The sequence below is a fragment of the Electrophorus electricus genome, chromosome 3 (assembly GCF_041902795.1).
Source record: "Electrophorus electricus isolate QZ-2024a chromosome 3, ASM4190279v1, whole genome shotgun sequence".
NCBI classification, from domain to species: Eukaryota; Metazoa; Chordata; class Actinopteri; order Gymnotiformes; family Gymnotidae; genus Electrophorus; species Electrophorus electricus.
This window is the reverse complement of record NC_137499.1, coordinates 28,305,030-28,320,165: the sequence shown is the minus strand read 5'-3', so window position 1 is coordinate 28,320,165 and position 15,136 is coordinate 28,305,030. Positions and strand designations below refer to the sequence as shown.

Below are 15,136 nucleotides of genomic sequence, written 5' to 3'. Positions count from 1 at the left end.
TTCTTTTTTTTTTCCCCGCGTAGCACAATACCATGTTTGTGTGCGTATGTGACAGCTGGACTTAGGTGGGAACTAGAGGAACTGTAGGCTTCAGTGCAACTCAATATATCTGTTAGAATCACTTAAACTCTCATTTTATGTCTTGGCCGCTGGCAGAAACAGGGTCATATCAGAGGTAGTGCCCTGGTCTATGCTAAATCTGGTCAAATCTGTGGTGCTCAGTCTGGGCGCAGTTTCTCATTGCCGACAACCGAGATCATCGCACGTGTTAAGAGTATTAGAAAGAGTGCTTCCAGTGATGCTCGTTCTACCACCTCAGAGTGATCTCTGTCTTAGAGGCTTTTCAGGAGGCTCAGCCCTTGGTTATTACATCAGGGGACATGATATCGCAACGCTCAGGAGGACAAGTGTCTTTTGGGCAGAACTGTCTGTGACAAACACATTTCCTGCATTAGAGTGTGGACGTGTACTGTAGCGCCCGTCAAACAAGGTATCGGGCCTCTCTTATTACCCATGATTCACTCTAAAACAGTCGGCACGTAAAGGCACTTCAGACTTTATCGTTTCCTGTTTATTAAGATGCCGTGCCACGGAGGCTGATAGGGACTCAGGGAGAATGTCAAACAGTTCAAACGATGGGTGCTGAAAAATAAGCAAGGCCTTCGTTTTTTAGCACTGGAGGATAAACAGTCTGCCCACCGAGTTTAACCCTCACCTTGTGAACGCCATTTTGTTTAGACTTTTACGTTAACAGAAATCTAAACGCCGTGCGGCTTCATTTATCAACCTCACAAGCGCTGTGCGTTGCAATTATTGAGATAACCTTCTTTTTTCCACAAAGGTCACTGAAGCGTCAAGCGCATGCCCATGAATGCAAATGCCGACCTACTCAACGGGCCACGCTCAGAGCCTCCTCAAAAGACCAATCTTCTGCTCCTCAATTGCAGAGAAAGCGAGCTGAAGGATTATGAATAAAGATTAAATGAAGGACTCCAACCAGCGTGTCCCCCTGCTGCTACGGGTGGGCCAATCGTGGATGCAGAGAACTGGATCGCTGACCGAGAGGGAAGCGCGCCCTCGAGTGAGAAGGTAAATTGCAAACAAAATCCGATCGATAGCATATGCTCCTGCCCTTTTCAGATCAAAGTCAGACTAGCAGGGCTGCAGGAGCTGTCAACGGCCTCGGTGAATGACAGTCCCTGCCGTGCCACACCAAGGCCGGCCCTTGGCGAACCATGGATTCCACGTACATGAACGTCACGTGCGCTGGTGACCACAACGAGACGGAACATGCAGAGTGATGGCAGGCGCTGCAGAAGGTGAGCAGCGGGTGATTCCTGTAGCCATGTGGTACTGTCCACGACTACCCGTCGGGACCATTCCCGCCCACGTGAACACCTTCTCAAGAGCCTCTGTGTGGTTCTCGTCCCTGAACAAACTTAGCTTGCTCTCAGACTCAACTTTGTGAAGTCTTCTTGCTTGGTGAACGAATTTAGAGTTTCGCCTCAACATGCTGAAAGACTAGGGCTGCTTTGAAGGGAAGACCACTGAGGACTGATTGAGAGCCCAGTTTTTCAAAAGTATAAAAGTTTAAAAAAAAACAGAACTAGAGAGTTCAAAGCGATACACAGTGTACCATTTCGCATTGATCTTTGTGTCACAAAGGTAATGGGAAATTGAGCACAGGATAGGAAACACTACAGTGTAAATGTCTCTTTGATTAAAGGATCCTACAACAGTACATGTTTCAGTTACAGCAAGCTGGATATGCTGGAGTGAAATCCAAGAATACAGAGCATAACTGTTTATACACTACCGGCTGTGCTCCTTCTAAGTGGCAAGAATACTTGCCTTGCAGAAAGTTTTCCCTCCTAACTTACAGAACCCTATTAAAGGGCTTCATGTATTACAACTTCGGGTTGGGTTTGTTTTTTCTACAAACATAATTCTTCTCGTTTTACGTGAGGTAACATTCCAAACTTTTACCAAGGTATGAGGCCTGCTCATAAATGCATGACCTGAAACTACAATGTGCCATGGATCCTTTTAAAAACAAGAATATTTAAGGGCTTGTTCCAATAAAATCTATTGATCACGGCTGTCAAACTACTGATACGCCTTGAGTGATTCCAACTTTGCTTGTGAAGGGGTTCGGGGAAGTAGCCGGGTGATAAATCTTCGACAGGCGCCGGCTCCCCCCGCCGGCGGGGACTCGGCAGCTCTCTCTGTCCACCTCAGTGATGGACTCTCCCGCTGTCAGGGGTCTGGAGTGACTCATTAGATGATTGGGCCATGTCACGCGTGCTGCGTCGCCCACGGTGGCTTGTCACTAATGCAGACCTATGCTGGAATCACGTGCTCTCATTCATGTGCGCTCAGCAGCAGATGTCTGTGGTAGGACTGCGACTTTCACAACCAACCTATTGTTCTCCGCAATGATCGGAGCTGCAGCAGAACTCAGAACAGAAAAGCTGTTTGCTCAACAAAGTACTACAGAATGCATTCTTCTCTCCTCCCACAGCAACGTCAAATTATGCGATTCCCAATGGGTCTCCGGACCGTGCCCCTCCCTGCGGCTTGGGTGCCCTTAAACACTCTTAACCTGACGTGCATGTCAGACTAGGAGACGTCTCCGGTTCCGGCAGTGCTGCCAGTCAGAGGGGGCAGCACATGAGTCTCAGTGATGATGACGACGATGAGAACGATGGCCCCAGCATAAAAGCCTGCCTGCTGATGTTGACGGCAGCACATTGACGTGGTAGTGGCAGGTCAAGGAACGCCTTCCAGCCCCACCCACCCCGCCTGCCCCTTACCCAACACCCTGCCCTCCACCTTCCCCCGCGATGGCTGTCAACACGGCTGCGCATCCTCTTCCTGATCTGTACACAGTCACCCTCGGGCAGGAAATACTTTTCTACCAAGAATTAATTAATTCCATCAACCCCCTCCTCTGGCACCCACTTCAAAGATCTTGGATGGATGTAAGAATTCAGGGCCTGAGGAAGCTGGTGTGCAGTTAAGGACCTTGGCATTGTCTCAGGCTGTATGCCGTGCGTCCACGTCAGGGAGCACCACGTCGCACATGGAACGCTGCTTCTAATGCGGCGAAAGCGCCACATGTCCTGCATGTCCGGGATGGCCGGCAACATACATCTGCTGCCATGTATCAAAGTATGCATGAGAAAACTGTGCCCCTAAAATATAGAGTCTGAATGTACATGGTTAATAATTTTAGCATCCTTCTCAAAGAAGAGGTCTTTTGAGATGAAGGCTGTTATGCTGGGAGACACTGAGGCGGTGGCTTTCCACAAACCCTGCAGAAGGTCGAAGAACTGTGCTGCCATTCATCTTTGGAGGAAATATGTCTGAACACAAACCCCTTTCGTAACTGCCTGCCGAACCCACACGTATGGACACAAGATTCTGCTTGTGTAGCCCTTGCAGGAGTGCCTTTGGTTTCAGCCACTTCCCCTGTTCCGACCGCGGGCGCGTGAAATCGACCATGCCGCATTTCTGACCCGTAACCAAGACAGCAAAGAAAAGGTTGCCAAAACATGAAGCGCTTTTTCCAAGCTCCTTTCCCGAGCTGTTTACTGGTAGGAACAATGACAGTAAGGGAATTTTCCCTCTGTGTCCTCCACTAAAAAAAGCCTTATTTTACATTTAAAACCAGTCTCTTTTGCGCAAGGATGGCTTAAAGATTGGCCCGAGGGGTTTCTGGCATCCTAGCAGAGGCTGGGTGTAGAGGAAAGACACTGAGCGCAGCTATGAAAGGCTTGTCCTCCAGCTATCAACAATGATTCTGCAAGCAGGGAGGATTAAAAGAGGTCAAATGTGACCCACAGGGATACACTTCCCTCTTTTCCGGACTCGCTCTCGCTCCTTCTCTTTCTCTCCCTCAGTGGGTGTGGAAAATGTCACCGAAAGAGGTTACAATAATCCTCGCTCAAAAACAACTCCACATTGACTCCATATCTTGAGTGGCAGTCACAAAACAAACAGAAAGCGTTGCTCCATACAAAATCCTCAACCCGGTTAGCTCTGGTAAGTCAAAAAAAAAAAATGTCAGTTGTTCCACCACACCTACATTCCCTTTCCACATGAGTTATCCCCATTCACCTTTTTACTGTCCAAGGCTGTAGCCTTGGGTAACACAGCCAGAGAGTAGGGACTGGGCTCAACTATCGAGGAGTCCTTTCTCATGGGAGAAACCACCGTCCTCGCACAAGGGAACAGCCCGGTAAACAAGGCAGCACGTCCCATTCCTGATCCACCTCCATGGACCAGTGATAAAGAGTACTGTCGCTAATGTTGTCTTATCTGCTGAGGAAACACATTGCGATCCCAGAACAAAAGCAGACTGAGACAGAAATGGCACCAAGCCGTGTCTAAGACTCAAGCCTAACCAAACACATTGTAAGAATAACTTACTTAATGCTAACAGGCAAACATGCTGTTTAAATATTGCACTGCACTAGCACCGTATTAGCAAAAGCACCAGCTTTCAGCTCTAACTGCAAGTCCCTATAATTCGATTATTAAATCAAAAGTACAGCAATTGGAATTCTCTCTTTTCTCCCACAGACAGCAGCCTCCTCTAAACTAGGCTGTGCAGGATAACAGTTGGCTGGCCTACAACATCTGCTGGAGAAGAATTTATTCCTTAATCACTGTCATTAAATGCACAATAACTATTGCTGTATAAATTGTGCGGCAAAAAGCTGTCAGACAAGTGGGGACACGCTACAGAGAGGTTTAGAGAGAGGTGGAGAGCGAGATGGAGAGAGAAAGAGAAAGGGAGCAGGGAATTTACAGGAGTTCCTTAAATGACTCTTTACCTGAAGTATTAAGATCTGGTGTGCTGGGCCCTGGCTCAGAGCTCAGTGTGAATCAGTATTCTGTAGGCTGCAGAGGTAATGGGCGCTTAGCTGTCTGTAAACGCACGTGCCATGAGATATCTGGAAGCAGCAATTCTGCGGTCATCATGACAAAAAGAAACGCAGCCCGTGGCTGTTTGGTCATCAAGAAACATTAGGCGTGCATTTTGCCATGTAAGTGTTTTCGTCACAACTGCTGTCACGACTCTCTGTCTTTGTCGGTGTCTCCCCCTTTAATGGACGGGAGGGGAGGAACGCCCTTCGGCTAGATTTTGTTTTCATAAATTTTATAGGCAAGCAAAACATCTTTGAGTTAAAGGGAGTCAAAGCAAAAAACAACAATTTACGTACCGAACACGAATTAGCAGAGCATGCTTCATCTTTACAGTCATTCGTGACTGGCATATATTTACAAGCCACGTCTGCATCAGCAATGTGGCTCCATAAATGCAGGTAGACAAGCCAAGCTAAAAGGTGGTTGAGTGCTCTTCCCTGGCCTTTGAAATGTTGAAAGGGCATTCTCTTTGATCTGAGTCACATGAAATCTTAGTTGAGGTAAATGAAATGCAATTTACAAAAGATTTGAGTACAGACTGGTTACATCAAAGGCCAGCAGAATCTTTCCTTTAATTCGTTTCCTAGGATGAGAACTGGAGTTTGGAAAACCCGGTTACACAAGCTGACTGTTTTTACATGCAAAACAATCTGGTCCATGACCATCATGCTCAGTTGAACAGTTGCCGTAGAGTGCTTCAGTGTCACTCTGTAAACATATGGCATGACTGCCAGAAACAGGACATTTTCAAAAAAGATGGGATTGCAAAATACTATGTTCAAAATACAATGTGACAAATTGTAATAGGAGTTAACTCTTTCCAAACCAGAATAACAAAACGTTCAAAGTACTGGGCTGACTGCAACCCCTCACACACTGGATGGTGTCAGGGGTAGTTCCAGCAGCCTGTATGAATGATCTTTTCCTGTGTTATCACAGGAAGTACAGAGTCAGCCCTACATTTGGCTGAACAACAGGCATGAGCTGCTGTGTCTAAAAATACCCGTTTCATGAAAAATAACGAGTCACAAAGTGCGCAGAACATGTCAAAAACATGAGCCCTCGTTTCCCGCCGGCTCGCCTGCGTCGGAACATCTGTCTGCGCTGTGTACACACAGATCTGGGGAGAATCATGAAAGCAAAGAGCAGCACGATGTCACAGAGCGTAAAAGAACACAATAAACGTGACTACCAACATGCAACACATCACGGCGACATCCACGGAACGCTGCGACCGACATGCAGGCGAAGCACCCCCCGGAAGAGGAGCAGGGCCCGACCCGAGCTGTCAGCGAGTCCATTCGTAACGTACCTCCTTCCTGAGAAGCCAGCAGAGCCCAGCCGGGCATGCTAGGCTCCAGGCAGAACATACCATCCCCCTTTTCCCGGCAACAGCCACCCCCGATGCCCCAAAATTACCCCAGCCCCCCTGACTTCCGTTGGAATTTATAAATCATCCAGTGTAAATGACGGCATGTTTACGTACGAAGGGAAACACGGTGGTGCGGGGGTTGTCTGTAGCCCAGCTGCCTGGGGTGCACGTGTGTCAATGATGAAAAGAGAGGAGAAAAAAAAACAAAACACCCACCTTGAGGTTAGCTTACACTGACCCCATGAGATACCCCAGAGCGGTGCTGCTGGACAGAGCACCCATGGATAGTGTTCAGGCAAATAGTGCCAGGCACTTGAGGGGCCCCTGCAGTTCACTCCTCTGTGTTTTCTTTGGTCAGGAAAAGCTCGCCGACCCACCCAATCCATGACCCCAGGAAGCAAGGAGGGAAGGAGCAAACAAAAAGAGAAAGGTAAACATACAACATGGGGGAAAAGAGAGAGAGAGAGAGCGACGTATTTCCGGCGAAGTCCAAATGGCAAACTCCCCTCCCCTGCTCCGGTCGCTTTGCTATCCTTGAAAAAGGACGTCAGATCATTGCGGCTTGAAATACATTCCTGTAAATCAGATGGAATGCCTTTGATATAGCAGAGGTCTGACTACTCACACATGTGGCATTTCTCCTAGTCTCATCGCAGTCTCCTCGGAAGGAGGTACTGCTTCAATTAACTCTATTCCATGTGCATTACTGCGTGTTGGGTCACAGCACCATATCTCCAGCTTTAAATATTCTCTTGTGGCCGTTTCATGTTTTTAAATAAGGAAACCAGACCCGCTACTGAACCTCCTAGTTAACTCCAGTGAGCCCATGTCGGCTTGGGCTTTGTCTTGTGGTTATTTCCTACGCTGTTGTATTGTGGTGTGGGACTTTGCTGCTCTTGCCTCACTGTTATTGGGCAGCTTATTTGATGACCCAGATGCCCCGGCCCAGGGGCCCAGGTGATTTTCACACCCCGATGTACACCGTGGACCAAAACGCTCTACTCCGCTTCCTTTGATGTGCCTCGGGTCGAGGCCTTGGCCCCGAGCACGTAACACATTTGTCGCTCAGGCCACGCAGCCATCAAATTACAGTGTCAACGCTTCTGACCGGAGTTCGCGATTTTCACTGACCCACAGCAAGCACAGGGGACCGGGACGGGGGGGCATCTGGGCTAGCGTGACGTCTGGGGACGCACACCTGTGTAGCTGTGCTGGGAAGAGGCCTGACACAACAGCCTCTGGCGGGGTTCTGTTCTGCTGTAAGCGGACCGGCAGTGATGACAGGCCTCCGTGCACTGCTATCACTGTTCACACTTGGCTGTTTGTGGATATGCTACAGATTCCTCTTTTTTTTCCTTTTCTTTTCTTGCCAAAACCTCCTTTTTTCTTCCCTGGTTTGTGCTGAAGAGAGGTGCACAGACAACTGCAGTGGCATGCACACCTGTACAGGTCTGTTTATTTAACTAATGGTATTCCTTACACAAGGAATCTCACCATCACTACACGCTCAGTGGGGGGGAAAAACACACAGTGCAACTGCCAAGAACAACATGAGTACTATGAAGAAAAATTCAAAGACTGCATCATACAAAAATACATTCCCTTACACTGTTAACAATGAATGTTTTATGTAATTGAACATTATGTTACGAGGTCATGATATTGAGCTGATTCCCAGCAGCTTTAACTTCATGTTGGGGTGAAGTACTCCTATAATTTCAGCTGTAAGGTACAGGACATATGCCTATGAGTGAATGGAACAGCTCAACCAGCCTGATGCTGATTGCATAACGCTGCTTGGTGGTTTGGTGTTCACTTGACGCTGGCAATGTTATCCCGACTCCTTTTATATTTCAATAAAGCGCGCACACACAATTAAGCATACCTTCTGACTGCGTGGGCTCCTCGTGCTGTACAGATGGGGGCTCCCTCTTGATGCTGTTGCTCAGCAGGGCGGCAGGGTTCAGGCCAGGCTTTGGTGCCCTGGCCTCTGCTCTGGAGAAGGAGGCAATCCTCTGGAGGATGGAACCCACACTCTCCTTGACCTGAGACTCATTCTGTGTGACGCTGCTGACGATGTTCACCCGGGCGGACGGAGGAATCACGGGCACAGGAACAACGTGGACCACCTGTGGCTGAGAAAGCAGGTTCAGGCAGGGGATCTGGGCTGGGGACAGCTGGACAGGGGACTGGCTGATAGTAGGCACAGGAATGGCCCCTGGAGGGCTGGCAGGCTCTCGTTTCTCTGCAGCATGGTTGTGGACAGCTGGAAGGTCAGTGCTGTTTAAGCTGCTAACGGAAGGAGAAGGGCTGGCTGAGGCAGTGGGGCTGGGGGACACCGGGTGAAGTCGTAGTGGAGGTCTCGGTGCCACAGTCCCCTCTGTCTGTGCTTTGGCTACGAGGTTATCGAGGTCAAGGGGGAACTTGTTGAGGCGAGCAGGTTCCTTGGCTTTAGGGGACTGGTGGTTAACAGGTGACTCCTTTCCGACGGGGCTGCTGTTCAGGAGCCTGTGTGCATTCCATGAAACTGCGGATGTAGGGAATCTTGACCCTGGCGACACCACCCGCCTGGTTCCTCCGCTTTCAGCCATCTGGAGGTCCAGAGAGGGCATGGAGCCGTGGCTGATGCCCAACGGCTCTGTGGGGTTCACCAGTGGGCCCTCGAGCGCTGAGTGGAACACGTTCCCGTGGGAGGAGAACTTCTTTAAGGCAGGACTGCCCAGGCGCTGGGCTTTGTACTCGCCCACGTCCATGGGGCTCTGTGGAGGGCTCGTGTAGGAGCTTGCTTTGGATGAGGCCTGGTACTCCAAGCTGGAAGAGGAGCTGTGAAGGCTGTCATTGTCGCTGCCAAGCCCTGATGAAGAGCCAAAGCCATTGGGGTTGAATTTGTTCTGGAAGGAGGCAGCGCGATTGATCCCCATGTTAGAGCTGATAGTGGGCTTTCCCATGGTGCCCCGGTTGAAGGACAGACTGGAGACCATCCTGCCCTTTATGGCGGGACTCTGTGCGGGGCTGGAGCTGAGGCTGATGCGTGAGCGGTAGGTGGGGGCCACGTGGTGGCTCGGAGTCCGCACCTCACCAGGCTTGCTGAGGACAGAGCTCGGCCCGATGGGAGATGTGACAGAGGTGCCTGGCGAGAACGTGGGCATTTCATCCACATCGTCGATATCAAAGGACCTCTTCAACGCTATGGAGAAGAAAAACAAAACTATCAGAGATAAATGAATAAGTAGGTCCAGTATAATGAGGACATGAAAAACAGAGTGACTATGTAAACCGTTTTATATATATATATGTCATAATGCCAGATTCCCTAGCAGACTACAACACCCAGCAACCCGTTCTCCATGGCAACAACTCCACCAATCAGACACTTAATCAGATCAGCATCACTAGAGTAATGAACTCACCTGTACATCATTAATATCAGTGTATATAAGACTGTTGTGAACTACCACTCACTGCCAAGTAATGCTATAAGTTTTCTGAAAGCATACAGAGCGTCATTTCTTGATTGGATTATTGCGTACCAGACCTTGATTTTGTTTTTCCGATATTGTATTTTTGCCTGCCCCCTTTTTTGGATATTCTGCCTGGATTGTTTGTGTATGTTCTTTTGTTTTTTTGACTCCGACTGTTGATTCTTTTTGATTTGGATTCTCCCATTACTTTCTTATTTGCTCATAATTCTGGATTCTTCTACTCTTGGATTAAGAATAAAGACACCTACTATTTCATTTCTGCAAGCGACTGATTTCGATCACCACCTAACAAAATACTTCATCCATATGCAGATGGCAGATTCTGAAGCAATTAAGGAAGCCCTTACCAGTCAAGGTCAACTACTCAATCAGCACCAGCAGGTGCTAGAGGGTGTTACGTGATCTATGGACACGATCGCGAAACAGGTGGACCAACAAACACAAATGTCCGAACTAAGTCTTAGAGAGCTTACGTCCAAGCTACAGATGATGGTTCCTTTGACCCAGTTCAATCTACACCTGTTTCAGCTACCCTGGTTACTAGTTCTCAACCCACCTTTCCAGTAAGTAAACCTGAGAAATATGACGGATCCCCTGAGAAGTTTTGAGGTTTTATATTACAATATTCCATATACTTCAATAGTAGTGGTCTCCCAACCCCCCCCCCCCCCCAATGTTCTAACCAAGAGAAAATTACATTACTTACCTCGTGTCTTTCAGATAAAGCACTACATTGCGCTACCACTGTTTGGGAGAGTATATAAACCTCCACATATGAGGAGTTTATCGCTCTGTTTAGAGCAGTCTTCGGCCACCCCCACAAAGGGAGAGCAAGTGGAGAATTACTCATATGATAAGGCAACCGAACGGTAGCAGATTATGCTCGCGAGTTCCGCACCATAGTTGCGGGTAGTGGATTGAACGAGGCTGCATTGATTGTGCAGTTTAGAAATGGCCTGAATTCTGATGTATTGCATGAGCTGGCTTGCCGGGATGATGAGCTCAAGTTAGATCAACTTATGGCTTTAGCTATAAGCCTGGATAATTATCTTCAGGAACGGAGACCACGGATAGCCGGTAATTCTCACTCCACATACCCCCACCCCAGTCCACGATATGAATTCAGATGAGAACCCATAGTGGAGTACATGCAATGTGATTCATCCTGCTTATCTGAGCAGGAACGGAGGCATCGGTTCCAAGAATGTCTATGTCTGTACTGTGGATCAGTAAGCCGTATAATAAGGGATTGTCATCTCAAACCACATCGCAACGTGTCCCGAAAACAGAGAGTGAGCAAAATTTCCACTAGACAAGTCCAGGTAGGGACCTTGCATAAACTCGGTTACAAAATCTTTTATGTTACCAGTTTATATTGGCTCTTAAACTCCCTCTTCTATTTTCACAGCCCCAGTTGATTGCGGGACAGAGGACAACTTCCTTCATGCTCATGTGATAGAGGACTTACACATCCTGCTAGAACCATTACCCAAGCCCCTTCAATTGGCCACTTTGGACGGATCACCCGTAGGAGCTGGGACCATATCTCTCCGTGCCACACTGATAAAACTCACCACCAGTGCACTCCACTTAGAACTCATCTCATTCCCGGTCCTACCGGCATTCTAGGCCTTCCTTGGCTGGAGCAGCATAACCCAAGTATAGCCTGGCCTCAGAGGGAGATAGTGGTCAGATTATTGTCACAAGACCTGTTTGTCCTTACCCACACTTACACTCTGTTCCATGACTATAGAGTACTGCTGACGACCAACATTTTTTCCTTCCTAAAGAATACCAGGACTTAGCCAGTGTATTTAGCAAACAGAAAGCAACCCAGTTACCCCCTCACTGTTACTACAATTGCACTAGAGAACTCCTGGAGAGTGCCACCTTGCCCAATGCACATACATGCCCCCTCTCTCATGAGGAAGAGAGCGCTATGGATCAGTATATAGAAGAGGCACTTAAACAAGGCTTCATCTAGTCCTCCACCTCCCCTCTGGCATCAGGCTTCTTTTTTGTAAAGAAGGACGGTGGTCTTTGTCCATGCATTGCATTGATTACCGTAATCTAAACCAGATCTCCAAAAAATATGCTTACCCATTACCGCTCATCCCCGTCGCCCTGGAACAACTAAGAGAGGGAAAATTTTTCACGAAATTAGACCTTCTTAGCGCTTATAACGTTATAAGGATCAAGAAGGGAGATGAGTGGAAGACCGTCTTTGTCACCACCAAGGAACACTATGAATACAAGGTGATGCCATTCGGTCTCAGCATCGCACCATCTGTGTTCCAGGCTTTCATTAACGATGTTCTTCGAGCAGTCATAAGGAGGTATGTTATCGTATATATAGATGACATCCTTATTTACACACCCGATCTTCAGACACACATTCAACATGTTAGATCTGTATTGAAAATTCTCCTGGATAATGGTCTGTATGTGAAAAGGGGGAAATGTGAATTTCATACAACCACTACCACATTTCTGGGGTATGCAGTAAGTCATGGGGGAGTGACTATGGATGACAAGAAAATAGAAGCTATCCTGCATTGGCCAGTACCGACTACCATCAAAAGGCTCCAAAGTTTCCTAGGTTTCGCAAATTTTTATCGACATTTCATCAGAAATTTCAGTAGTATAGCGGCTCCCCTCACAGCTCTCCTCAAAGGATCTTCTAAACACCTTAACTGGACTCGAACGGCTGAGAGTGCATTCAACAGATTAAAGGAGGCTTTCACGACAGCTCCCATCCTGAGACACCTGGACCCTACCATCCCCTTTATGGTAGAAGCTGACGCTTATAACATTGGTATTGGAGGTGTTCTTTCTCAAAGACAGGGAGAAACTGCATCCCATGGTGTATTTTTCAAGGAAATTATCACGAGCAGAACAAAATTATGGCATTGGAGAGTGTGAATTGTTGACCATCAAGTTGGCCTTGGAGGAATGAAGACATTGGCTAGAGGCATTGGCTAGAGACATTGGCTAATCATCCTTTTTTAGTAATCACAGATCATTGTAATCTAGAGTATATGCATACGGCAAGACAACTGAACCCCCGTCAAGCCTGTTGGTCCTTGTTCTTTTCTATATTTAACTTCAAAATTATGTATCGTCCAGGAAATCGCAATACTAAAACAAATGTACTTTCCTGTGTCCATCAAGAGGAAAATGAGGAGAGAACAGATGAAAAGGAAACCATATTACCTACCTGGGCTCACCTGATGTCCATCAGATGGGAGATTGACGAAGAAATAGAACAGGTCACACGAGGAATGGTCACCCCAATAGAATGTCCGAGTGACAAATGCTACGTACCTGAATCTTGTCGAGAACGTTTGTTAGCCAGGGCCCATTCCTCCCTCGCTAGAGGTCACCCTGGGGAGACACTTACACGTCAGCTCCTGGCTAACTGGTACTGGTGGGTGCATATGACCAGCGAAGTTCACCGCCATGTGTCCACTTGTTCCGTCTGCAGTCAGAGCAAGACACCCAAAACTCCCCCTGCAGGAAAACTCCTGCTGCTTCCTGTGCCTGAAAGACGTTGGTCGCACATCACACTGGATTTCGTCACGGATCTTCCATGTTCCGAAGGAAATACTACAGTACTTACTGTCGTGGATAAATTTTCAAGAGGTGTAAGCTTCATTGCCTTCCTGTGCCTACCCACTGCCTTCCAGACTGCTGAAACATTATTCACCCACGTATTCTGCATATTTGGCATCCCCGAGGATATATTATGAGATAGGGGTCCACAATTCACATCTCAAGTTTCTGGAACCCATTGGGGTAACCGTTAGCCTCACTTCTGGGTATCATCCGCAATCTAATGGACAGTGTGAACATCCGAATCAGGAACTTAGTAAATTTCTGAGAAGTTTTTGTATGAATAATCCTTCGGACTGGTTACCTTCGGCGGAGATGGCACAGAATTCGCTCACTAGCTCGTCTACAGGATTAACCCCGTTTGAGTGTATTCTAGGCTATCAACCTCCTATGGCTCCATGGACTTCTGTCACTGCTGATATCCCAGCGGTGGACAATTGGATGCAACATAGCGAGAAGGTATGGGAGCAGACTCACCAACACAATGAACAGGCAATACAACGTTATAAAGAAACGGCTGACAGACAAAGAGGGGCAACCCCTAACTATCAACCAGGTGACCAAGTTTGGCTTTCCACTCGAGATTTCTGCAAGCTGGGCTCCTGCAGCAAGCTGCGTCCCAAGTATATAGGTCCCTTCGAGGTCCATAAATGGGTTAATGAGGTGACCTATCGATTGAACTTACCTGCACATTTACGTGTTTCAAGGTCCTTCCATGTCTCTCTGCTCAAGCCTGTTGTTTCAGGTCCTTTGGATGAGGTCTCCCCGGACAATACCCCTTCGCAACCCATAGACTATGATGGCACGCCAATATACGCAGTGTGCCGCATTCTGGATTCCAGGAGGAGGGGAGGTTCAATACAATACCTGGTGGACTGGGAAGTGGACTTTCATTCTTGCGGGCGTCCCTGCCACGTTCTGATGGTGGGAACTCATAATAGGCCAGACTCCACAGCACCGACAAGAGGTCGTCGCGGCTGTACACGTGCCTCGGCCATTCCGGACTCTTTGGGGGAGGGTACTGTCATAACGCCAGACTACAACACCCAGCAACCCGTTCTTCTCCATAGCAATAACTCCACCAATTAGAGACACTTAATCAGATCAGCATCAACAGAGTATTGAACTCACCTGTACATCATTAGTATAAGTGTATATAAGACTGTTGAGAACTACCACTCACTGCAAAGTATTGCCATAAATTTTCTGAAAGCATACCGAGCATTGACTGGATTATTGTGTACCGTACCTTGATATTGTATTTTTGCCTGCCCCCTTTTTTTGGATATTCTGCCCAAATTGTTTGTGTATGTTCTTCTGGTTTTTTGATTCTAACTGTTGATTCTTTATGATTTGTATTCTCCCATTACATTTTCATTTGCTAATAATTCTGGATTCTTCTACTCTTGGATTAGAACTACTTGGAATCCAACTGGATTAAGAATAAAGACACCTACTACTTAATTTCCACAAGTGTCTGATTTTGATCACCACCTAACAATATATATATATATATATATGTGTCATTACTTCTATATCATCAATGAGATGTACTTCTTTGAATTTGCTTTACGAATTTGCAGCTACACCAAATTTTTATATGGTTACAGAACTGTCAACACTCTTAAATTCTCTGTATTATTGACAGCATGACAAGTGCCTTCTGACCCTGTTGACTGTATATACACATCAAATATACAAGAGCAAAAAAATCTATCTTACATAACTGGTGTTGCAA

The 15,136-nt window shown here is 47.3% G+C and overlaps 1 protein-coding gene across 5 annotated transcripts in view; it reads right to left on the bottom strand.

Moving 5' to 3' along the window:
* The window catches only part of septin12 (septin 12), a 52,434-nt gene that overhangs the window by 30,837 nt on the left and 6,461 nt on the right, over positions 1-15,136 (bottom strand). For 3 of the 5 annotated variants that reach the window (XR_014122719.1, XM_081710918.1, XM_027002770.3), the window contains exon 2: positions 8,190-9,491. The exons of 1 other annotated variant lie outside the window; for it this stretch is intronic. Coding sequence is in view for 2 of the 4 variants with exons in the window: in XM_027002770.3 (XP_026858571.3) it covers positions 8,190-9,491 (1,302 nt within the window). In the remaining 2 variants the exon portion in view is untranslated. Of the gene's footprint in view, positions 1-6,520; positions 6,692-8,189; positions 9,492-15,136 lie in introns of those variants that run through there. One more of the 5 variants, XM_081710922.1, reaches the window with a different exon arrangement.